At 34.8% G+C, this 26,196-nt stretch overlaps 1 protein-coding gene across 1 annotated transcript in view; it reads right to left on the bottom strand.

Annotated features, from left to right (window-relative positions):
* Positions 1 to 26,196, bottom strand: part of CCSER1 (coiled-coil serine-rich protein 1) — a 929,337-nt gene that overhangs the window by 577,583 nt on the left and 325,558 nt on the right. Inside the window, exon 6 of the mRNA XM_012647181.1 lies at positions 11,235 to 11,442. Within this exon, the coding sequence (XP_012502635.1) occupies positions 11,235 to 11,442 (208 nt within the window). The remainder of the gene's footprint in view (positions 1 to 11,234; positions 11,443 to 26,196) is intronic.

The following is a 26,196-nucleotide window of genomic DNA, read 5'->3' as shown; positions in this document are numbered from 1 at the left end:
TTGAACATAAAAAATAAACATAAAACTCAGGAACTCAGTGAACAAAAAAAAATCCTTAATAAATACAGTCACAATTAAGACAATGTATAAACTATCATATTTTAAATGTGTTTTATTCTGCTAATTTCTCCTCATTAGATTCTAAACTCAGGCATAAATACTCTTTTTTTTTTTTTACAAAAATAACACCTATTATGAGCCAAATATCAATGGTTATTACTTACTATCTGATTAGTTTCCTTTTTCATCAGGATTTCTTATTATCTTGAACTATTTTCATTTCCTAAACTCTTAGGACAAATGAATTAAGTCCGTTTAAACTTGTCCCAACCAAGTATAAAATAATCTATTTTTAGAATTTGCTCTTCTGTTTTCCTATGTCTCATTCTACAATCACTGCTACTTTTAAAGAAATATTTTGTATACAGAATATCAATACTAATTTTTAAATTATTAAAAATGGATCCCATACTTCACAATGAATTTTTAATTACTGAATATTCACTTCCTTTCATTCATATTATTTACCTTACAAATACTTTGGTGAAAAATGCTATGATAGTTTGTGTTCCTAGTTTTATGTTTAATTTTCAAGGCAGAGTATGAAGACCATTTCTAAAAAGTTTGAAATAACAACAATTGCTAAATTGGACAATAGTTGTTTGACATCTAGAAAGCCCTGTTAAAAATGATTAACCTAACCATATGTGTCCATTAAAGAAACATAAAACTACTCCTTAAACATGATTTACCCCATCCATGTCTCATTCTCAAAAATTATAAAGGAAAAAGTGCCATGGTGCTTGTAGCAGGTGGTCAACTTGGCTTGCTTTGTACATAGTAAAAGTCTCCTCACAGAAGTTTATAATTAGGAAAATAGCAGTTAAACTACCATGAGCAGTTACAGGAATCGGGGTGTTAAGAAAAATTAATTCTCATTATAATAAGATAAGGGAAGTTCTCTCAAGTATACCTAAATGTTCCCTTATTATGCCATGGACAGGAATTCAATTTGGGGGGGAAGGATAATGAGCTGGGAGAACATGGATATCCGAAGCACCCATGGAAACACATCATTTCTCCTGGGCTACGATTTAAAATGAAAAGGATGCATGCCGGTGGGTGGGGGAGGTGTGTGGTAGAGTGCTAAGAAATTTGATTCCTGTATAAGGAGATTCAGGTGGAAACCAGGCCACTTTTGCTCTGTCTGGCCAAACAAGCCAAGAATTTTACTACCTTAGTGTAGTAAAAAGATATCAAATGTCATAGGGATAATACAAGGGACAGGGAGAGGTGGGTCATTAGAGTAATCTGTTCGTTCGTTGCTTTACTGCTGAGAAGAAGAAATTAAATCAGCACACGGGAAACAAAGGTGAAAGAGCCTAAAAGCAGACAAATGGTTCAGTGGACACAGGGAAGAAAAGCGAGTAAGAGCTGACAGGAAGAATACCAAGAAACGGCTCAGAAGCGACGTTGACTGCAGACATATGTCCTGATGTGAGCATCCTGCTAGTCTCTGCAAGGTTGGGTGGGTATTTTTATGGAGCCAAATCTAATCTGACAGGGAGGAAGCAAATAGATGTCAACTATAGATTTAATACCTTAAGAACACTTCCAACTCTTGTCTCCCAGCCCCAACATATACAAATACATACACTTGACAATTCCAACGTACATAAGCACTTGTGCACATGCACACGTGTGTTCACACATACATACATACATGCACATCAGGAATTCTGGTAACTCTTTCATTCTCTAATATTATGATATTCTCAAATCCACACTTAAGTATGATTATCTTTCAATAAAAATTCCTGTATTTGTAGTATGCACAGAGATGTAGATGTTGTCTGATAGATTTCTTCCCCCAATAGTTTTTTGGCCTATGGTCCACAGAGTTATTTGTATTCATGGCAATATTTACTGCTATTTTACTATTATTCATCACTAAAAAAAAAAAAAAGGAAGTTGTTTCTTCTTCTGAAGTTTTCTTGAGGGAAAAATGTAACTTTGGTAGATATTAAATAATTTTCCAGTAAGATGAATAGCATTGGATGTTAACTAAGTAAAGAGAAATGTCCAGAAGAAACAATTCAAAAATATTTACAGTTTGTAATTATCTCTCCAGCGACATTTAAATCTGACATAGACCTAGCAAGGATATTTCTAAATACTTAAATAAAATACCTATATATATATTTCTGTCAAGTATGTAGTAAATGAGGAGGCCTTCCCATATTAGAAAATTGGCCTGAGGATCAAAACAGCCTTAATTTCAAAAGCAATAAGAACATATTGGTATATGGAATTTTAGTAGGTACTGAATTAAATCACACCTTATTATAACCATGTGTCAAAAATATGGTCCAAGAGTTAAATGAAAAATAACAACATGCTGACTGTGAGCTTTTCATAAAGCCCTAAATAAGAAATAAATATCATAATTAAACAACAGTAAATTAAAATTAAATTTTGCTTCTGACAGCATGATTAAAATAATGTTTTAAGTCCATAAGTGATAAATCTCTCCATATCTAGAGAAAGCACCACCTTGAAAATTAGTAAGTACACATTGAGAGAAAGCAGAATTGTTTAGAGAAAGATGTAGATGAATGAAAATTGCATTTGGATGCAAATAGAAGCTAACAATATCATTTCTATAACATAGAATTCCTTGTAAGAAAAGCATTTTAAAATATATCTATATTTCAGCAAACATTTATGAATATTTCTTAAAAACAAAAACAAAACAAAGTTTTGAAAAGATTTTAAAACCAAGGTAAATGTAGATATTATATTTGGACAGACTGTTAATTCACTGATATTCTACCCAAAACTTAGTATAAAACCATGCAATTTGATCAGAGATTCAGAAAGGTAGATAAGCAGTACACGTTGAACATCCCTAATCTGAAAATATGAAATCCTAAATGCTCTAAAATCTGAAACTTTCTGAGCACCAACATGATGTTACAAATGGAAAATTCCACACATAAGTACTTAACACCAACTTTATTTCATGCACAAAATTATTAAAAATATTGTATAAAATTAACTTCAGTCTCTAAGGTGTATATGAAACACAAATGAATTTCGTATTTAGACTTGGGTCCCATCCCCAAGATATCTCATTATATATGCACAAATATTCCAAAATCCAAAAATATTTGAAATCTGAAACACTTCTGGTATTAAGTTTATTTTGCATAATTAATACTGAATCTGTACTTAGAAATTCTGTGAACTAGTGAAAGAATTTCTGCAACAAACATGGGCCTCATGGGCCAAACTTCAGCTCTGGAACACGAAAGAAACAGAAATACTAAAGACAAGGACAAGTTCTAGAGGAAATAAGAATCCTGTGTGTACTATCAAGCTGGGGATCAAAACCCAACTTAGGCAACAAGTTTAAAATTAATGCTAGAATAAGATTTTTTTTAAAGAGGTACCAGGAGGAGGGAGATGGAAACCTCTCCATTGCCAGATGCAAATTAAATCTAATATTTAAAATAAAATTTATACAAAATTTTAGCCCCTTATTATATATAAATAAACCTGTGGTGTACCAAAGAAATTACGTGAACTTGAATAAAATAACATTGCTAAATTGTTGTAGATACAAGATTTGAATTCAGGTTTGTCTAGTAGCAAATCCATGCTATTTCACTAGCAGCCCTCAGACTTTGTGATAATAATAAAATGATAACTAATACATTTGCTGTATGTCCAACACTGTTTCATGCATTTTAAGTACATTAACACATTTAATGTTCTGAACAAACCTAAGTGATATGTCAATATTATTATCCTCATCCTACTAACAAAAAAATAGAGGCACGGAATTTAATTAACTTGCCTAGGGTCATTCAGCTAGTAATGGAATGGAATTAGACTATATATTCTGGCCCTCAAAACTAATGCTCTTTACGGCACAATGCCTCCTCACGATAGTTTAATCACCTCTCTCTGAAATAGCATAGGATGACAGGCCCAGGACAAATTCTGAATCTGGCCTATTGCCTGATTTTGAAAACAAAGTTTTATGGGAACCAGTAACATCCATTCATTCATGTAATCTAGCTGCTTTCTCACCACAACAACTTATTTGAGTTGCTGAAATACCAAAAATATATGACCAGGAAAACCTAAAATATTTACTAACTGGCCTCGACAGAAAATATTTGCTGACCCCTAACATAGACCATTCAGGATAAGGGAAATGAATCTTTCACGATAAATCGTTATTCTTTTTAAACTCTTTTGACTTCTCCCCCTCTGCCCAGAAGCCCATCTAATCAAAGGGAATGAGGCAAATGGATCTATGTATTTTATACATATATATCATAAACATAAATTGAGTCATTTCTATTATTAATATATCAATAGCTGGTCTTCTATATGTATTATACACTTTTACTTTAAAAAAATAACAGAAAAGAACATTTTTAAAAATACAATATTCTAAAATAGTGAATATCTGTATTATTATTAGTAAATCTAAACTAAAATAAGGTCAACAGTTAATTTCCTCAAGTTTTCATTTTCCTCAAGATTAAAAAGATATATTTAAGATAGAGCTGCCCTCCAGGTAAATCAGTCTTTAGATGCTAAAACACTGCTTTGGTTATCTGTAAGCATATGAATACTTTAAGGTTTATATTACTCCTAAGCAATTGCCTTATGTTATCTAAATTTGTAACATAATATTTTCTAGACTTTGTGATTAAAAATAGGCATTTTCACTGTAGTTAAATATGCCTTTGATTCTGATTTTCAAACAGAAACAAAACGCGATTTCAGTGAAAATGTGTCTCGGAGGAACACAATTGCAACCTTTCCACAGTATCATTCGCCTAACTGGTTCTCTTCTCTCTCCTCCCTTCTCCCACCAGAAGCATTGATCACTCACTCTAAGTATTCCTTGGAACTCCTGTAGGGTGCCATCTGCTGTATATCTCTTAAGTTGCAACTCGAAATTCTTGATGCCAGATTTAGCCCACTGAATTACACAAAAGTGTGTGAGTTGTATTACAACTGAAACATTAATGCTGGATTCACGAAGAAAATTGAAAGTCAGACATGCATAACAAAACCACATTAGTGGTTATTTGATTAATTATTGAATATGATTAGAACACAAATAGCAGATTACCACAGCAGTTAGGTACAATGAGGGTAGCATTTACTGTTAATATTGTGGGTGCAGTTTGTTGTCTTATAAACTATCAAATAATACACATGACTAGCAGATAATGCAAGTACACATACCAGGAAAGAAATCTCTGTCTGATGGACATACACTTGTTTATCTTGATCCCACTCCATTTTTATTTTGACATCAATTAAGTGTCAAGATACACTGACAGCAAAGAATTAGGCAAAATATTTCTGCCACTTTCACAGGCATAGAAATACAGAAAAAAACAGAGTTGTAGGGAATAGAGTTGCTGGACAGGGAGCCACTCAGAGTACAATTTGGAAAAATTGAGTTTTTAATATATTTCACATATATAAGAAAATATTTTATATACATAATGATTTTGAAAGAAATGTATAAGAAAATATACTGTGAATATAAAATAAATAATACCTACAAAAACCTCTGTGTGCACTTTTCTAATTGTACATACCTTCTACTCACTACACAGATAATCTTATGCTGAATATTGTGTTTAGCATTTCCTTGCTTTTTTCTTATTTTTTTCTAATGGTCTTACTATATACATGTCTATTCCTTAATAATATATTATTTAAGTTTACATATTTTTGAACTCTATATTCTGTATGAATTTATCTGTGACCTGATTTTTGTGCTCAAAATATTATTTGTGGGACATGAGGTATATTAACAGAAAACATTCTTTTAGATGAATATACTATACTGAGAGAGTAATTTAGTACAAACACTGGAGAAATCTTGAAATTATCTAGTAGTTTTGAACATATACTTACCTAGTACTTCTACTTCCGGAAGGGACCAGATTTTCACAGAGAGATTAAACACCTTGACCCAAATCATACACACCCAGTTAGTGTGAGAGCTGAAATTCAAATCTGAGCAGTCTGTTCTAGTACCTGTATCTTGTGATCACTCTGCTAGATTTCCTCTGCAGCATAAGTAATAGCCTTAAGTAATATAAGTAACACTTATTAAATAAAAGATAATACCTCAATAGAAAAGGTATTCTATGTAAAAGGAACTTTTGATTATCATTCTTGATTAACCTAATAAAATCTATAATGTCCTTCCAAAACTCAGACATGTCTTACTTTAAAGCATATTTTTAAAACTCAAGGTATGTATTATTCATTTTCATATCCTTTACATTCATAGACCAATGCTTTGAAAATGAATGAACCAGTAATTTAACAACTGAGAACCTGCTGGAAATTACTATTTCTATTCTAGGCTTTGGTGTTGCAAATTAACACTATGAATGGGTTGTTTTACATACTGAAATTCCTAAAGCCTAGGTATTATACTTTTGGAATTAATTTCAAAGGACTGCCAAATGATTATTAATTTCTAATGATTACTTATCATTTCTTATCCTACTTACTTCTCAGCACCTTCCCAAGTTGACCTTATTGAAGCAATATTTTCTCTTGGCTTCCCTACAGACACTACATTCTTATTGTTCTTCCTAGCTCACCGGACACTCTTCTTCTTGATTTTCTGATCATTAAATACTGGGGCATCCTACCCTGGTTTTAAATACAAATTCTCTCTTCCTTAGCTTTAAACAGAATCTATATGATCATGAATACTCAATCTATATTTCTAGCCTTGACCTTTCTGGATATGCAGACACTTAAATTCAGATTTCTATCTGATGCATACACTTGAATGTTTAAATAAGCATCTCAACCTTTACCTGGCCAAAGCAGAACTCTTGTTTCCTTCTGCCTCATATAGGTAACTCCTCTCCTAGTAGTTCCAGGCTCAGAAAATGACAATAATATCTGCCTGCTACTCAAGCCACAACTTTCAGAGTTATTCTTACTTTTTCTCTTTCTGTCATCACTCTATTCCAATCCACCAGCATGTAATATTGACGTTATTTCCAAAACACGCCACACATCTCTTGCCTTCTCTCTATCTCAACTGTCACCACTCTGGTCTGTCACCATGAATTCTCACCTGGAACAACCTTATTTTATTTTATTTTTTTTGAGCTCTCAGTAGATGACATTTTATTTTTTATTTTGTTTTGTTTTGTTTTCTTCTACTGTTATTAAAAAAGCTATTAAAGGCTGTCCTGAAGATATTACATTCTCACTTGTGGAACAACATTATTAAACGTTGGCCATAAACAGTAAATTCAATTGACACATAGTAAGGCTTTTGCCAAGGAATATTAGGTCAAATGTGCTGCCATAATTGAATAAGACCAGAAAAACATAAATGGCAACAATGCGTCTACTTTTAATTTCAGCTAACATAGCCTTTATTAACAATTATTAATATTGAATTATGATTCAATGAATCCATGTTATGCTATTAAAGAGCATTTACTGTTATATTCCCAAGTGTTGAAGAAATCTCAAATATTTTACACTTAGCTTGACAAAGTCAGTAATTATCACACAAATAAGATCTTTGCAGTAGCTCATGTTCATGGGTGCTTACCTCACACTCCCACTGTGATAACTGTTATACACATTTCATTATTTAATTATCCAAATAACCCTATGAGGTAGTTATTAGTATTACATATGATGAAACAGAGACTTGAAAACCTTTATAAACTTGTAGTAGCTATTCTATTAAGTGGCAGAAATGTGATATACGCCTAGATCTCTATGATTCTAAACACCTGTGGTCTTTACCACTCTAATAAACTTCCTCCCACGGATTTTTCTGAGTGAGATGGGGCTGGAGTTAGAAAAGGACTTTTCTCCACCTTCTCTAATCTCTCTCAACGGATTGTTGAAAACAATTACTTACATAGCAAAACAGTCATGGAATTATGCTTTTCTCCCCTCCTTATCTATTTTGAAGATCAAGTTTTATAGCTTCATAAAAAGCTACGCCTTATACAGACAGAATAATCTTATAAGAAACCTATCAGTCCTCAGTGAATCCAAGATATGCCATTGTCTAAACCAGAGGTTTCTTCAGGGAGTATATACAACGAGATTCACTGGTGTATATGAAGATAGCGTTGTATTGTTGATTTTTTTTTTTTATGTTACTCTAAAAGTGAGGAGAAAATTAAGCTGTAATAATTCATAAGAATTGATAATGGTATCCTAACTTTGTAGGATAAATGGTCATAGTTCTTTTACGGGTCTCACAAAGGAAAAACAAAAATTTCATAAATAGAAGCTTTGACCGTGGTGCTAACAGTTGTGTGATGACATTTCTTGAGTCGCCTTCTTAAGTGTATAATTTGATGAGTTTTCATAAACAGGCAAGCCTGTGCAACTACTGCACCAATCCAGATGTAAAAGTATTATTACCTTAAAAATCTGTTTAATGGATACAGAGCTATCCTAAAAGATAAAGGGTGGTGCTGCAGAGTACATGGTTCACTCAGACAGAAGGTGCCTTTTGTTTAAGGTTTTAAAATATGCCCCATGAAACTTCTCAACCAAACTATTAATATTCTAAAAGCTTAAATGGGTTGTCTAATGGAGTGAATCCCAAATAACGTTCACAGGCAACCCAAAAGAATTTAAGAAAGTTATATTCACAGAAATGCTTTCCAGTTGAAAATAATAATAAACAAAAATACGTTGATATAGTGAGATGAATCAATTCTAACAAAATAGCCAGATAAGTAAAAATCAAGGAACTATTTATGTGAGAATCAATATGATTTTACAGGTCTATGTATTGATACAAATATTTGGGCTGTGGAACATTTGGGAAAGACCTGCCATTGATTGAAGAGCTTAAAAATCAGATAATCGGGATCTCCTGTAGTTAAAGTAGAATTTGTGAACAAAAGTTGAACTATGCGTCACAAAATGAGTTTATAATAAAATAGGAATAAACACTTTTTCTACATTAAAAAAACATTATTAATCTAATATGATTTGTTGGTATTTAAACTCAAATTTAATAATAAAATGTGAATTGTAGTTTGAAAATTCCTGGCTTAAAGAACATTTCAATAGACAGTTTTTTAAAAGGCATGTATTATGCATGTCTTACTACTAGAACAGTTGTACATGCTACTCATATAATAATATTGTTATTCCTCGTTGACAATAAAGACACCTGCTTTACAAATGGGCCATACAAACATACACAATTATTGCTCATTCTACATGAGCTTTAAAGATCAATTCTTTTCAGTTTCTTCAAATACTCATTAATGAAGAAAAACAGATGGGAGTATAAAAAAAATCTCAGTATATTTTGAATACTGAATCTATAGTGAAGATCACTGAATATTTTAAAATTATAAAATTAAGTAGCCTATAAAAGCCTCTTGACACTTGCTATCAGTTCTTCCTACCTCCCTTTTACTTGAATTGATCTTTTATTAAAATCTAGACCAAAGAGAGAGGGAAAGCTAAATAGTTGAATGTTATAAACTTTTAGATTAATATCTTTTAATATAGGAATAATTAAGTTTGCCTTGTTCAAAGAGGCTCTGAATGCACATTAAGCCAAGGGTCAGGAAGATTCTAACTTATCTATTCATTTGCAGGAAAATATTTATGGTGTTAGTACAGAAATCATGTGGTCATACATGTAGTGGTATGCCGGTAAATATTTAACAAGAGGCTTGCCAAAAATAAAAAGTCCTACTTTGCTGTCTTTGCCAATTTCTGTGGCATAAATACTCCCACGTGGCTGATTTTGAGTTATTAAAATGACATAACTGAATCTATAATTTGGAAATATGCACAGTAGCTATTATATTTTACTTCTACCATACAAATCCAAAAGATGTAAGGAATCTCACAAGTATAGATAATAGTAAAGTAAACAGGAAATATGTTTTGAGTACTGATTACCCCTAAAAATATAATCTGTTTAATTTTAAATTTAGATAATTTATTTTTATGTCTTTCCTTAACTACCAGCTCATATAATTCTTGAAATTCTAATAGTGATCAGGTATAAGGTTACCAATCTAAAATACCACTTATAATATCCAGACACAAAGACTGCCCCAGTGAGATAAATTGGAATGGGATACAGAGAAGATCTCTTCTAGTTTTTGTTTATAACAATTGTTGAGAACCCATGAATTGATGTCCCCCATAGTGTACGGCAATCATTTCTCTTAAATTTCCTTCTTTTTCCTGATTGAATTCTGGCCTCCATTGGTAGCTTCTGGCATTATTATTATTATTGTCAAAATGTTACAAAAACAATTAACAATCATTGTTAAAACATAGCCATGATACTATTTATTCGAAGTAATAATATAATATTTTCTCACACTATTTATTAATATCACATATCAATAAAGAGAAATCTATTGAGAGATAATGGGATATAATAAAAACTCACTGAACTTCGAGTGACAAATCTCAGGCTGTTGTCCTGAATTCACATATACTAGAGGGAAGTCACTTAATATTTCTAACCCTAACTTTCACATCTATGAAGTAATACTAGTATGTGCACTTTTGTAGAAATGCCCCAAAGAAAATAATGGTTGTAATTATAAAAATCAAACCATACCATACTTGAGTCCTAAAGAATGGCTGATTTCTGGGCATAAAGGTGAAAAGGATCTCATTGTTTATTTTCCTTACTAGCTCACTATTTGACTAAGCGTAGGCTGTGGGAAGGCATTGTATTCATCAGGCAAAATCATTCAAACCTTCAGTTTAAATTTTGCTGGATTGGTTATTATTGGAACAAAAATAACTAAATAAACTTCTTGTATGGTATCATATAAATAAAGTTCCAGTATTATTAATGTGAAGTACATTTAACAGGTCTCTGAATAGCTGTATAATAACATTTAAACATAACTTAATAGCTGATGCCTATTTTTCCTTACCTGACAAATAGGGAAAGCTTGGAATCAATTTTTTTTAATTCATTCATAAAATCTTAGAATTTTAGAGCTGAAGAGTACCTTATACAACAGAACTCCAAACCCTTCATTTGACATATGATTAAAGCTATGCTCCAAGGGGATACCTGACCCCTGCTCAGTGTCATACAGTTAATTACTAACAGAGCAGGATCTAACCAGGTCTGCAGACTTCATTGTCCACCAGTACTGAAAGCCATTAATCTTGGATTAAACCCTTACCTCTTGAAGAACTCTCTTCATCTTTAATAGTAACGTCTTGACCGCTGTGCAGTCCTGTAACATCAGTCTGAAGGGCAAAGAATCTATGCCTCCGTTTTCTTCCACACCTTGCAGGGGCCAATCTGCAGATGGACTGCTGGGCATTCGGCTGATATGGGAACACCTGGCTTCCTGATCAACGTCTTTTGTTAATTTCAGGGAAAGGTTCCTAACAAGAAAAAAAAATGAAAAAAAATTACAATGCAGCATGCTTAGGGCAGTATTTCTGAAGGTGTTGATCAATGTTACTAGTACAATAGAAAAAATTGCTTATGAACCTCATCACGTCCTCATATTTGTCTTTGAAAATTCTCAGACCTTCTGTAGAAATTATAAATTGGGTCAATTTTATATTTTGTGGTAAGATTCAATGACAATTACTGTTTTAGATTATAATCTTTCCCCAATTAGCATTTCATTTATACATGATACTTACTTAACTCTTTTAAAATGTTTAAAGTCAACAAAAATCAATAAAAGATAAAGTTCATATCTAGGGTTTCTGATAATATGCTTAAAAATTAACTGGAAAGAAAAGATTAAGAAGCAAAAAGTTAAGAGAAAATAAATTTGGCAATTATTTATTAAATTCCTAAAGCAATCAGTGATCATCTTAGTGATTAAGATACTATACATACTATTTCATGTGAAAGAAAAGTTAAATAAATGAAAGACGCATAACTCCTTATGTAATTAGCATGTGAAGGGAGGTAGAATTTGCCACACCAAAATAGGCCACTGTGGCATAGGATCATTCTGAGCTAAAGGCAATTGAGAAGAAGATACAAGAAAAGCTCCCTGCCCTCCCTCTATTTGCCTAAAAGCAAACATCAATTTACAAAGATGTTCCTCCTCCCCTCCCTACCAGGAAGGACAGACGTTAATTAGGAGACACAATTCTAGACCCTTATCAGCTGGGTGACATTACCCAAGGGAGCTACATAACAAACCTCACTAAACAGTCCTCATCTTCCATTCTTCCTCCATACATTCATCTTCCTACAGTTTGCCAACGTAAAAACTCAAAGACTATGTTGGGTAATTGGAAATCCTGGCCCCAACTCTGTCCAAGGAAGCCAAAGGAGTTAAAACAAAGAAAGCTGCAGGGGACTGGCCAGCACCACCACCCACCTAAGGCTCCCACCCCCAGGGAGCTGAGAACATCCTGACCTTCACAGAAGACTGCCCTACCACACCAGGCGACGCACACCATATCCCCAAGTTAATGTTTCTTTCTTTGTCCTAGCCTGTATAACTACTTGCTATTTCTGGGTGCGGTGTGGAGAACGCCCAGCCTGCCACCTCCAGTGCCTGGCACGTAAATACCCCGAATAAACTCATGTCTCTTTTCTCTGGTCCTCCAGTTTCGATCTTTAGTTTCCTTTGTTTTGTCACTTCTCTAAAAATGTATTTGTTGAGATGCTACATGAGCCCAAGTTCTAACCACCCCTTTGAGTTACTCATCACTGAGTGCTCCTATGTGTGTCCAGGATATACATGTTTATAAAATTCTGTTTGTTTTTCTTTTGTTAATCTGTCTCTTGCCAGTCTAATTTACAAGGCCCTGATCCAAAACGGGCAGGATAAAAAGAAAACTTTTCTTCCCCTACACATGCGTATCATACAGTGGTTAAATTTTTAGGATAGTAATGAATGCAAAAATAAAACACTCATATTTATTTTGATTTAGTTGAAAATCAGCTATTATTTAAAAATAATGCATTTTGAAAATCATTTAACATGACTCATATTGAAGACACATGTAAAAAAAGGATATTAAGATTGATAATTTTCAAAAAGCGAAAATAAGGCAGACCTAAAATCATACAAAAAAAGACTATCACAATTGTCGTTTTTAAATGTTTGTATAAATCTGTTTCCATTTGTTAAAACCAATGGACCTATCAATAATGATAATATTATAATACAGTTCAGAATATTTATTAAAAATAGCTTAGGACTTGTACTGAATTTCAATACCATATTTATATTCATATAAATAATATATATGCACATACATAATTTTCTAAATTATATGACAAGATTCTTTAGCAACTTGAATTAAGGAAAAACAAAGAAATGAGTTGCCACTAAGGTCAGGTAAAGATACAGATAAGAAAATATATCTTAATTAATTTTACTCAAATCTGATTATTCACAAACAGTATAATTTTATTTATAAATTACTGGATAATCAATAAAGAAAGCACATTTGGATCACATTCAATTGCTTGTCTTCACAGTAGTTATTGATCATAATTATCTTTGGAATGATAAGACAGTAATTACTACCCCCATTTTATATCTATACTGAAATAATAAATATGGCTAAGACTTTTTGAGGGCTGATTATTGGCCATGTACTGTGCTAACCATTTCATGTGTGTTAATTCATTCAAGCCTTGAATAAGTTAAGGAAGTAGATAGAATGAGCATCTTTGTATTACATAAGGAAACTCAGGCAGAGATAAGTAACTTTTCTCAGAGATAAAGAGCTAATAAAAAGTGGACCTGAAATGAACTAACCAAAGCACTTTTGCAATATAAGATTCTTTTCCCTACTAAAACACAGTGTGTATACATACAAGGCCAATATTTATATTGTACTTATCGTACCTCAGGCAGTCTTGTACAGACTTTATATGTATGTACATATAAATTTGATGCTCAAAACAACACTTTTAGGTTGGTACTATTATAATCTCTATTTCTCAGTTGAGGTGTTTGAATCAGAGAGGTTAAGTAACTTGCCAATGGTCACACAGCCAAGAAGGGATATTGCTGAGATTTGAATGCTGGCAATGTATACTAGCTTAAACAAGTACCTGATGCTACATCTCATGTGAAAAACAAGCAAATAAACAAAAACAGCATACTTACAGTTATCCCAAGAATCATTATTTTCACCTTAAAATACATATTTATCTGATATGAATCAATCATTTTAATTATATTATACACAACTGCAGTGAACTATACAAACATTCTTAAAGGTTTCTATTTTATTAATATATTAATGCCTTCTATGTCCATTTTTTCTAAGACCAAGAAGAATAAAATAGAGTATAAAAATTAGAAGACATGGTAAGTATATAGTAAGTTACAGTAGTACTTTAATTAAAATAGAATTTTCAAAGATTTATCAGGTTTAAGTTGTGAACTAGCCTCATGTTTGGCACATATTAGTCTGACTCAGTAAATAATTATATAACTGAAATTGACTAAATAAAAATACTGAATGAATGAATAAATAAAACACAATTCTTTATAATAACCTATGCACACAACTCTCATTTACACAGAGAAATTTTTCTGCATGGTGAATTGTTATGTCTTGTAGGCCTACCGCCCATGGTTCCAAGTTTTCCAGCACTCTTACAATAAAATAATTAAACAAACATTTCTATAATTACTTTTAATTAGCTTGCTTAGTCTTTAAAACTGTCCAATCGTGGATCTAAATATCCGTGAGGACTGACGAAACTTTCCAGAACCATGCTAGTGTGAAGTTCTAAGACTATATTTCAGGAATTTACTAAAGCTTTGAAGATTATAATTTGCCATTTACGAATTTAAGGATCTCTGTCATTTTCAAACCGTTAAGATGGGCCATAAACAGAAACGCATTTAGAAGATAAAAGTAGCCATTTGTTTTATACATCAATGATTTGGATCTACTCTTAATTACAAAAAGAGAATGATGGCATTTTTCACAACTATTGAAAACATCCACATTGTACCCAGAAGAGCAACAGTGGCTAAAGTTGCAGAGATTAATAGGATTCTGTCAGCGACCTCAAGAGACTCATCACAGTTATTAACTTCTTAATAGTTGATACCAAAATATAATAACTAATATTCTTTCACGTATGAAAAACAAAACAATCTCTCTTGAAACATTTTACTTCTCCATTAAAAAACAGATCTGCTACCAGCCTATAGTAATCAAAACCATTCTCAATCAGGTTGAGGCAGTCAGCGAAGGGACTACCAGAGCCACTTGCTAATCAGCTGCCAAGGCGAGCACAGTCATTCTGTTTTATGTTTATGGCCATTGTCCTTCTAATTTGTTGGTGCCTACAACCGGTTTACAATTGTTCCATATTTTGAACATTAATGTTTTTAACAATAGATATTATTGGGCCCAAAATATCCAAGTATCTTTGGGTAGATTCACCAAAAAATATGCCTGTGGTTGACAAGAAAAAAGAAGAAAAGTCTCTAATGTGAAGTCATGGTTTCCTCTAGTGCAGACAACCCATAAAAAGGCCAATGAGAGTAGAACAAGATTCAGGTACTCTCATGTTCCTGCATTAGCAGGGTTCACTAGATAATACAATCCATGCACTTTGGGATACATAACTCTCTCTCTGCCAACTCTGTGAATTACAGTTTCAGGGAACTGAACAAATGTGCTTTATATCACAAAAGACAGTCCCTTAACCTGGCAAAAAAAAAAAAAAAAAGTATGATATCAAAGCTGGATACAGTGGTTCATTAATCACCATAACTACTGTAAACAAAAAACAAAGACAATGTAATCTCCACTGAGCACATTTATATACAGTTCACCCTCTCCCTGTCACTTCCATGAATCTTCAATAAAATTGCTCGGTAATATTTACACATGTCTTGTTGCTTATGAATGCTGACCAAGATTTTAGAATTTAAAATTTAGTGACATTTAGATAAAGCTGAATTGAGACTTACAAACCTTTCTCAGTCCATAAGTATCAAAAGAATGGTTCTATGTAAAATTAATAGCAAAACTCATAAATATGACATTAAATGTATTCTTGAAAAATTAGAGGATTTGAGACTTTCAACTAGTTCTTAAAACATTTAACCTAAAGTATTATACTATGGTGAATTGGCTTTGCACTATTGTCACTGGGATCCTTCGTGTGGAAGGAATTTTCTACCAAGCTAGTTCAAAAGTTCAGCTGTAATCTATTTTCAGTATGACAGACAAGTTTAATGGGAAAACATACATGTCGACATAAAATACAGAATGGTTTAAACTACAGGATGGTTAAAGAATTTTTCCTTAGCAGAGAGAGAAAATAAAAGTATTTTCATAATTTTTTCTCATTTAGTTATAATTAGCAGCATCATTTTGATAGTGAGAAATGTTCTTCCCACCCACAAGTACTCTTTAAATCTTTTGAAAACTTTCTGATATAATGGTGAAAATAAGTAACAAAATAAAAGCTCATTTCAGATGCACAGTGTTGATCTCTTTACCTGGCATATAAACCCTTTCTTATTCAGTGCACTGACATCTTTCACTATAGGGAATGTCTATGGCCAAAAAGCATCTCAATGACATGCTTTACAATGTGACTGATTTCTGAACCAAATTTCCAAGGAACAGAAAAGCAAAAGCAACTTATATTTGCCCAGCACAATAAAGAAGCACATGACTGCCTTCCAAGCTTTATTAAGTAGATTTGCAGAAAATAATAATTTTTTTTAAAACCTTAACTTGGGAAATGTACTGTTATTTAAACCTCATTTTAAAAAGGTCCAGGTTATTTATGGTGAGTTTAATCACAGCTAGAATAATTCTAAGACAGGCACAATGATATAAATCTATATTAATGAACTGGCATTTCCAGAACCTAACCAAAACTTTCTTTTTAAGAAACTACCCACGAAAAGGTTACTGATGGTGAATAAGCTATATATTATTATCCATATTTCCTTTCAAAATAGATTGTTTGTCTGAAAGTGTTATTTTAGGAAAAAATTGTATCTCAAATTGTTCTATAATTGGATATTTAGTCATATTTCCTGAAGGGGTGGAACTAGCATTTCCCTCTATAGTAGTATAATGGTTATAAGAACTTAACACTTTACATTTAGATAAGAATTCACATGTGATGAGTTATTTTAGCAAGATCTGTGATATAGGAAAAGGCAAGATAGAATCCAAATATCTTGACATAGCTGACAAGGTCTTTCGTGATTTTTCCACTGTCTGCCTCACGAAATCTCATCTTATAACACCTGAATCCTTGCTCTTTGAGTTCCAAACACATGGGCCTTTATTCAGGCCCTGAAATGTGCCAAGCTCCACTCTGCCTCAGGACCTTTGCATGTCGTTGTTCTATCCGCATAAAAAGTGCCCCTTATCTACCTTCAGATCTCCCCTTAGATAGAATATATCACTTCTTTAGGGAAACCTTTGTATCTGGTACTCCACCCTTCGAAAATACACAGGGCCCTCTTTTCTATGGTAAGCCTTCCTTTGTAGCACTTATCATAGATGCAATTAAAAAACTAATTAAGGGGGGCTTCTGAGAGCGCACTGGACTGAGCTGATCTACACTTCATCTCATCTTCCAAATACAAAGAAATACTAGATAGGTTATAATCACATTTATTGTTAAACATATTGCAGTGCAAAAGGGAAAGACAGATGAACTTTGGGTGCCAAAGGAGAAAAATCAAAACAGCAATAATTATATAACTTTCTACTGTGGTGGTTTCAGGATGTTGAACTTGGATGAGGACTGTAAAAACAAAGGCTGCAGCAGCTTCCATGCCTATGCAGATATGCCTACTCCTATGTGAGTATCTGCCACTGACAAAGAGGCCTCATGATGCTGGAAGACATAAGAGTCCCAAACTTTTAAAAAGCCTCAAAAACCAATCCAATCTCCTGGTAAATTATTAGTAACGTCCTGCTAGAATAACCCCATTCTTTCTCTAAAGGAAGAAAATAAAATACAGACTTTCAAAAATATTTCATCCATAACACCTGGCAAATATTTAAATGAGCAGACATGCAAAAAAGTAGAAAAACAATTCATACAAACTAACTATGTGACGATGCCTATGTTGAAATTAGGAGAAAGGATTTTAAGCAGCAATTTTAACTATGTCCCAAGTCTTTAAAAAATGGTAAGTCTCAGCAAAGAAATGAACACTACCAAAAGAACCAAATAGAAACTCTAGAACCAATTGATAGCATTTCTGAAAGGAAAGAATTATTATGGGCAGATATTGTTGACTGCCTGCCCACTGTTCATTTAATGACCTCCTTCCTGCTTCTTTCAAAAGCAAAACAAAACTTCCTGATTTGCTCAAATGCTGGTTCTCCTAGGGCTGAGAGAAATATGAAGTCTGGTGGGAGGCTGCAAGTCTGGGGGGAGGCTTCATATTTCCTCTCCACTAAAGAGAGCAACAGAAAAATGATAGTTGTTATCCTTTGGATGTGGTTTTGTCTTCTTGTATTGTTGGGAACTGTTGATACATCCCACAAATGTGGAGACAGTCAGCTGTGGGAAAACTGAAGAGCAAAAAAACTGAGTAGACCTGCCTCCCTGTCGGTGACACTGTTTCTTTTAATCAACCAACTCTGGAGAGTCCCTGTCTCTGGATTTCTTCTTAGACAAGATTATGTTTTTGTTTTTACTATTTAATAAACTTTGAGTTAGGCTTTTCTTTTACTTGAAGGTGACAACATTCTAACTGGTCTAACTACTCAAGAATACAGTCCAATAAGAAGGACATTAAATCAAGAAATAAGGGTTGGATAACATAATGGTGTATTTCTTTCTCTATTTCAGACTAGCATGGTTCAAGGTTATAGGAATAGTACTTCTAATCCTTGCTCATTAATGTACCACAAGACCATTCACAATCCTATTTGATATTCTTTTAATTTTTTTTATTTCAGCATATTATGGGGGTACAAATGTTTAGGTTTAGGTTGCGTATATTCCCTTTGCCCCGCCCAAGTCAGAGCTTCAAGCGTGTCCATGCCCCAGACGGTGTTCACCACGCCCACAAGGTGTGTATAAACCCATCCCTTCTCCCCTCCCATCTGCTCAACACCCTATGAATGTTACTACTATATGTGCACTTAAGTGTTGATCAGTTAATACCAATTTGATAGTGACTACATATGATGTTTGTTTTTCCATTCTTGTGATACTTTACTTAGTAGAATGGGTTCCAGCTCTATGTAGGATAATACAAGAGGTGCTAGATCACCATTGTTTTTTGTGGCCGAGTAGAACTCCATGGTATACATATACCACATATTATTAATCTACTCACGTATTGATGGGCACTTGGGCTGTTTCTACATCTTTACAATTGTGAATTGTGCTGCTAGAAACATTCTAGTGCAGAAGTCTTTTTTATAGAATGTCTTTTGTTCTTTTGGGTAGATGCCCAGTAATGGGATTTTTGGGTCAAACGGTAGTTCTACTTGTAGCTCTTCGAGGTATCTCCAAATTGCTTTCCACAGAGGTTCTACAAGTTTGCAGTCCCACCAGCAATGTATAAGTGTTCCTATCTCTCCACATCCCTGCCAAGATCTATTGTTTTGGGACTTTTTGATGAAGGCCATTCTCATTGGAGTTAAGTGATATCTGATTGTGGTTTTGATTTGCATTTCCCTGATGATAGAGATTTGAGCATTTTTTCATAAGTTTGTTGGCCATTAGTCTATCTTCTTTTGAAAAGTTTCTGTTCGTGTCCTTTGCCCACTTTTTGATAGGGTTGTTTGATTTTTTCTTGCTGATTTTCTCAGTTCTACGTACATTCTAGTTATCGGCCCTTTATCACATGTGTAACATGCAAATATTTTCTGTAGGTTGTCTGTTTGCTCTCGTGATAGTTTCCTTGGCTGTGCAGAAGCTTTTTAATTTGATCAGGTCCCATTTATTTGTTTTTCTTGTTTCTGTGATTGCCTTTGGGGTCTTCTTCATAAATTCTTCCCATAAGCCAATGTCTATAAGAATTTTCCCAACATTTTCTTCTAGAATTCTTACAGTGTCATGCTTTAGGTTTAAGTCTGTTATCCACCAGGAGCTGATTTTTGTGGGCGGTGGAAGGTGTGGATCCTGTTTCAGTCTTCTACATGTGGCTATCAAATTTTCCTAGCACCATTTATTGAATAAGGATTCTTTTCCCCAGTGTATGTTTTTGTCTGCTTTGTCAAAGATTAGATGGTTATCTGAGGATGGTTTTATATCTGGGTTCCCAGTTCTGTTCCATTGGTCTATGTCTCTGTTCTTGTGCCAGTACAATGCTGTTTTAGTTACCATATCCTTTAGTTACTATCGGCCTCACTGATTCCTTCCCATCTGGATCAGCTGTTGCTTCTTACCTTTAGATTTTTATTTGGACATTGACACGCCCTGTTTAGTCTGTGAGCCAGTAGGCGGTGTTTGTTGGTGAGATTGGACCACACCCTGTATGATCAGTCTGTAGATGCAGTAAAAGGAGATGCAAATTGGCCTCCCTGTCAGTAGGTGGCGCTTGCTGGAGGGGCAGGCCGCAGTGTTGTTTTTGGGTCCTGTAACCAGCTCTTGTTCCTCTGGAGAGGCACTCTAGTGTCTCAGGTGGTGGGTAGGGCCCTGGGACTTCCAGGTGTGTCCTTATTCTCTACCTAGGCAGGGGCAGGTCGGGGAGTGAGGCTGGGTGGAGCTGGGTTGGGTGAGCCTGCCCTCCAGCTCCACAACTGCTGTTAGCAGGGGTCAAAAGTCTGTTCTCTGCTGCTGGGCAAAGCTGCCAGGGAGGGGCTGAAATGGCCCCGCTCAGCCGAAAAGCCTGCCTGTGGGCTGGGGCTGTCTGAGACCCGCAGTCTGGAGCAGGCCTCGCTCCTGTCCACAGTCCCCTATTCCCCGGTTTCTCCCGCCCTCTGCAGGCGGGCAGGACCTCAGGCCAGCGGATCTCCCCTGGCTGTGACGTGGGCCGGGAGGTTCCCTGCCCAGGATCGCAGCGCGAGCCCGGCCCATGGCCCTCCCGTGGGCAGAGGCTGCCCCGCAGGCGCGCGGATCTGCCCCGCAGGCACACACCTCGGCAGGCTCCTTCGCAGATATCCCTTCTGTGCCCCCGGGCAACACCATGGAGACCTGGGTGTACGGAGTCTGGTCAGCAGGCCTGTCCCCTGGGCCCCGGAGATCAGTCCCTGACCCTGCCAGGGGGAGGAGCGCTGGTCTCAAGTCACCCATGGGGCGCCCAAGCCGGATTAATGTCTCTCCGCCTCAGGACTTGCCCCGCTCTCCTGGAGTTCCCAGGCAAGCGGCGCCTGGGAGGGCCGGCGGGTGGGCAGCTCGCAGTCTGAGTACCCCTCAGTCCGCTGTAGGGCCCCAAAAGGAAAGGTCCCGTTCCCTGGAGATGCCTCCGAGTGGTGGCTAAATTGTCTCTCAGCAGCCGCGGGTAGGGAGGGGAAAGGAGAGAATGGAGCAATATGGCGTCTGCCGCGAGGCTCGGGTCTGCGCGGGAAGGTGCCCTGAGGGAGCCGGGAGCCCGGCGCCGTGTCCGCAAGAGACTCACCGCTCACTGGCGGCGGTGTCTCTGGGCTGGTGTGGGCAGGTCTCTCCAGCCGCTCAGGAGCCACCAGCAGTCCGAGGGGCGAGGGAGGGGGAAGTCAACCGCTCCACCTACCCTCGTCGCTGGTCTCCAAGCCTGTGGGAGGCCTTTCTCCTTCCAGTTCTCCCCCGCGACTTCTTCCCGTGGAGTCTCCTGTAGTTTCAGGCACCCTTCATTCTGACCCTCATCAGGTCTATGTTTGTCTGCCTGTTTATTTTTTTCACTTTCTTCTAAAATCTATCTTTCTTGTGGAGACACTCTGGCTGGCGCCTTTTCTTGTCAGCCATCTTGCCCCGCCCCTCTAGCCCCGCCCCTCTATGAGATATTCATATCAATAGAATAATCAAATTCAGTGCAGAAAGATTGTTACAGTCCGTCTAGCTTCACATACCCATTCAATATAAGGAAGCTCAAGCCTAAATTAATTTTCTGCATCACACAGATAGATGTAAAATTCTGGTCTACCGACTTCTAGTCCAGTGTCGTTTTCTCTATATTATACCATCTTTTAACAATTTTAAATATATCTGTATTAAATATACCTGTAGAATATACCTATTCTAATTTCACCGAAGCTGGAATAGTAAAATATTATTAAGTTACGGTTTAGGAAATTAAACAGCAAGGACTCCCACTACTAACTGAAACTAGTTATAGCCTCCTTGTCCAAAATTTTAGAGAAAGTAAATATTTTATGAGTACAAATCTGCTCATACAAACTTTGCAAGTTCTTCCTTAGTCTTAAGGAGAAAAGACTGACTTGATTGTCTATGTTCAGTAGCTTTTCTCCATGCTATTAATGTCATGAGCATTTCTCTCTCCCATTTTCTACTTTTGTTTTCATATGTGAGTTGAGATCCAGGTTAAAGAGCATTTCACTTATGACAAGAATTAGAATTAATGAATGTAGAGATGAAAGCACAATAAGGTTGAACAAAGAATGACCAAAATTATTGTTTATGAAAAATTCCATACATGCACTATACACACCAAATCTGTTTGTGCATACCTATGTATTTTTCACTTTGTGTCTCATTATTTAAATGTAGGTATTGTGTGTTTTTAATTATGCTATGATTGAATTAATAGTCCCATTGGGTTTCTTTCTAAAACTGACAGAAAGTTAAGACCATAAAATCATCAAAGACATTTCGTATACATGGGAATAAATCAAACTCTTATTTATTGACCCCTGATACTATAGAAGTGGTTCTCAACTTGGAAAAATCTCACAGGCTGGCTGCTCTTTCTATGTCTAATAGACATCAAACAAATATTTTTTAAAAACCCTAAAATTCTTTCTCTCTTGTCTTTCATGCAATTAATCATATAAACAACATAAATTCTCTGATGAGTTGGCACATTTTATATTCAACATTTTTCAAATTGCACATTTCTCTTTTGTGGGGATCAGAAAAATTTTCCCACTTTTTCATCTATCATTCTATGGAATAGTAATTGTATTGGGGAGATTTTAAACTACACAAAAAATGTAAATTAGAGTAGAACAAAGTCTGATCTCTGAGGAATAATTATCTCACTATGATACAGAAGAGCTTTTAAAAATTGCTGAAAGTTCAGTTCCACTGGAGTAAATGATTGCTACATTTACTTTCAAATGCATTTATAAAGATGAAAACTATCTAAAAAGGAGAAAGAGTTTTACTATATTATTTTCATCTTGTTAATATTTTGGTTGACAATAGTATTCTATAAATATATTTTAGTCACTGGGCATTTTTTATAGTTACCTATGATGCATATTTTATAGTTACCTGTTAAGTATATTTATTGTTTTTATTATATATTATAAATAACTTGAAGCAATTTTAATAAAGAGATATATGGGAGAATTCACTATCATTTTATTTTTGTTTTTGACAAAAATACTTTAAAAAACAGTCACAAACTCTAGCTGTAATATGATTTACCTATTATGAACTTCTTTTCTACAATGTTTCATACTTGCAGTGTAATAGAATCAATGAGAATTATAATTTACAGAGATGGAAATTATATTCTTGGAAATAAATGTATTTTCAGTGCCACTTGTTACTTGCCCTCTTCCTTTCAATACCAGAATAATGAGCCACAAAAATACCAGTGTCTTGCTTACTTCACACCCATATCATGTAGGAAATTTGATTAATCTTTCAGAACCAAACTACCACCATAAAATCCATCCTATTTCATTACCACATAAAATAGTTAGAACCTAATGTTATTGTTTTAAGAGCTGGTATGTAAAAGTTTCCTTTTATGGCCCTTTAAAAAGTACACATAATGAGATTTTAGATATAATTTATAAGAAAAATTATAAAGAATATGTTACTGTATATATATTGGCTACTAATAATTAGTATTATGCTAGAATGTCTTAAGAAAAAAACACTAGATAATATCTTCATTTAGCAAATTAGGTTTCTAAGTAACCTTTATAAGCTGGAATAAAGTTATAAAACACAATGTTTTATAAATATAAGCAGCTGGAGTCAGTTGCAATATATGAAAATAAGCTATTCTTAAGGTTGTCTCAAAATGAAATTCCAATATAATATATACCATCAATGATATGCTTAAATTATACACCCTACAGGCAACTATTTAGTTTTAGAAGATAGTTCTATGCCCTTCACTTTTAATTCTCAGCATGTGGTAATCTAAGTGAGATAAGCATTAGCCATAAAGTTATAATCTAGGAAGTAATGTTTCCAAAAAGAAAATCAATTCTTGCTCTTTAACTTGGTATTAATAATGGCATAATAGATGGTGGCTAGGAAACTAAAATTTTCAATACTTTTCGAAGCGAAAAGAGTTGGAGATTATGCCTTTAAGTAGATCTTTAGAGCCAAGAACTTTATCAATTTGAGAAAGAGTAATAAAACCTACATCAATCTTCCCAACCAAATTTCATACCTTCCATTCCTGAACTGAGTAAGAAAAGGATTTGTAATGATTTATATTCAATTTCAGTTATCAAAAGTTTCCATATTACACAAAATCAGGGATCCCCAAATGACGGGACAGACCCACTATAAACACACAAAAAATCATCTAGGTTACTTTTAAATATATGAAGTTCAGGGCTCTATCTCCAGCCCATTGTGTCATAACCTTGCATTGCTTTGCCATGCATTTAGTCTTAGCCAAATATGTTCCTGTATATATATGGGCTACTAATAATTTGTGTTATCCTAGAATGTCTTAAGAAAAAAAAAAAGCACTATAGAATATCTTCATATAGTGTAATAGCAGAATAGGTTAGACACATCTTCTCACACTTACTGGCCATAGGGTTTTTCCCTAGATGTATGTGAATTTATGATATAGTGCAAAATCTGGGTGGCTAATTTATACTCATCTGTTAAGACTGGAGTAATGCGCCAACACCTCAGCCAGGAACTCCTCTCCAAACCGTCTTCCTACCTTAAACTGAACTAGTTATTTGCTTCTTCTCATTCCTCCAGTAATACCCTATGAACAACTCCATTATTGTACTTACCATATTCCAATCTATCGCCTTCACATGACTGTCGACTCTGATAGTGGAAGACCCTCTTTTGGTAACCTTTGTATTTCCAAATGCTTAGCTCTTGGCTATTTCTCAATAAATATTTGTTGAGTGAATGCATACATGGCAATTTCACACACACTAAACACATGTGCTAAGAATTCTGCCTTATGAATCCTAAGTAACAGATTTACATCTCACAATATCTCCTGGAGCGCTTTTTAAATTTATCTCTGAAGCTTCACCAAAGGCAAAGCTCTTCAAGGTAGTAAATTACTGTGGGTCAGTGCATTAGGGGTAGATAAAGAAGAAACTACCAACAAGTAGAATGAAAACGGCAGAAATAATAATGATAATAACAAAGAAAAACAGGATGGAGTATGAACGTAGATATCAAGGAGTTTCATGAGGTTAAAGTACCATGGGCATTTTCACGGCCTCTGAGTTTAAATCCAGCCCCTCCTGAGGAGTGAGGTTCTTATTCTCAGGGAGAACAACTTTATGTAAAACAAAGCTGTAGTAAAGGATCAATTGCTTGAGTGAGAATAGCTTTTCTGTTTAATATAGAAAACATTCTATAGTTTCCCACTTATTTTGAAGATTTTTCCTACTAAATAAAAAGCACAGAAGTAGACTCTAGGCAATAGCTGTCCCAGAGCCCTTAACCTAGAAATTGAGAGGCTTTTGAAATCATGAGTACTGAAGGAATTACAACATTTTGCCTGAAGTAAGATTAAGAAAAATTGGAAAGCAGCTGAAAATTAATAAATTGAAAACAATTTTTAAATTAAATTTACCAGACCTAATTATATCCTAAATTATATCAGTGTTTAAGGTATTTCAAGACTCAATCGTACTATTGATAATATACACTGAACTATAATTCAGTTTATCAAACCTAGAGGTACCTTTTAGTTTGGATTACAAAGCTATAGTGCTGGCTATTGATGGCTAGTTCAAACTACAGTGGCGGTGCATAGTAAATAAAACATAGCTGGTCCCGCAAACCGAATTCTATGATAGATTATTCTCATGGGACATAAAAAAAAAAAAAGTGCAGATTTGGGGAATATAAAAATA

The sequence above is a fragment of the Propithecus coquereli genome, unplaced genomic scaffold, assembly GCF_000956105.1.
Source record: "Propithecus coquereli isolate 6110/MARCELLA unplaced genomic scaffold, Pcoq_1.0 Scaffold26, whole genome shotgun sequence".
NCBI lineage: Eukaryota > Metazoa > Chordata > Mammalia > Primates > Indriidae > Propithecus > Propithecus coquereli.
The sequence above is the reverse complement of the archived record's forward strand: the minus strand, read 5'-3'. Positions and strand labels throughout refer to the sequence as shown.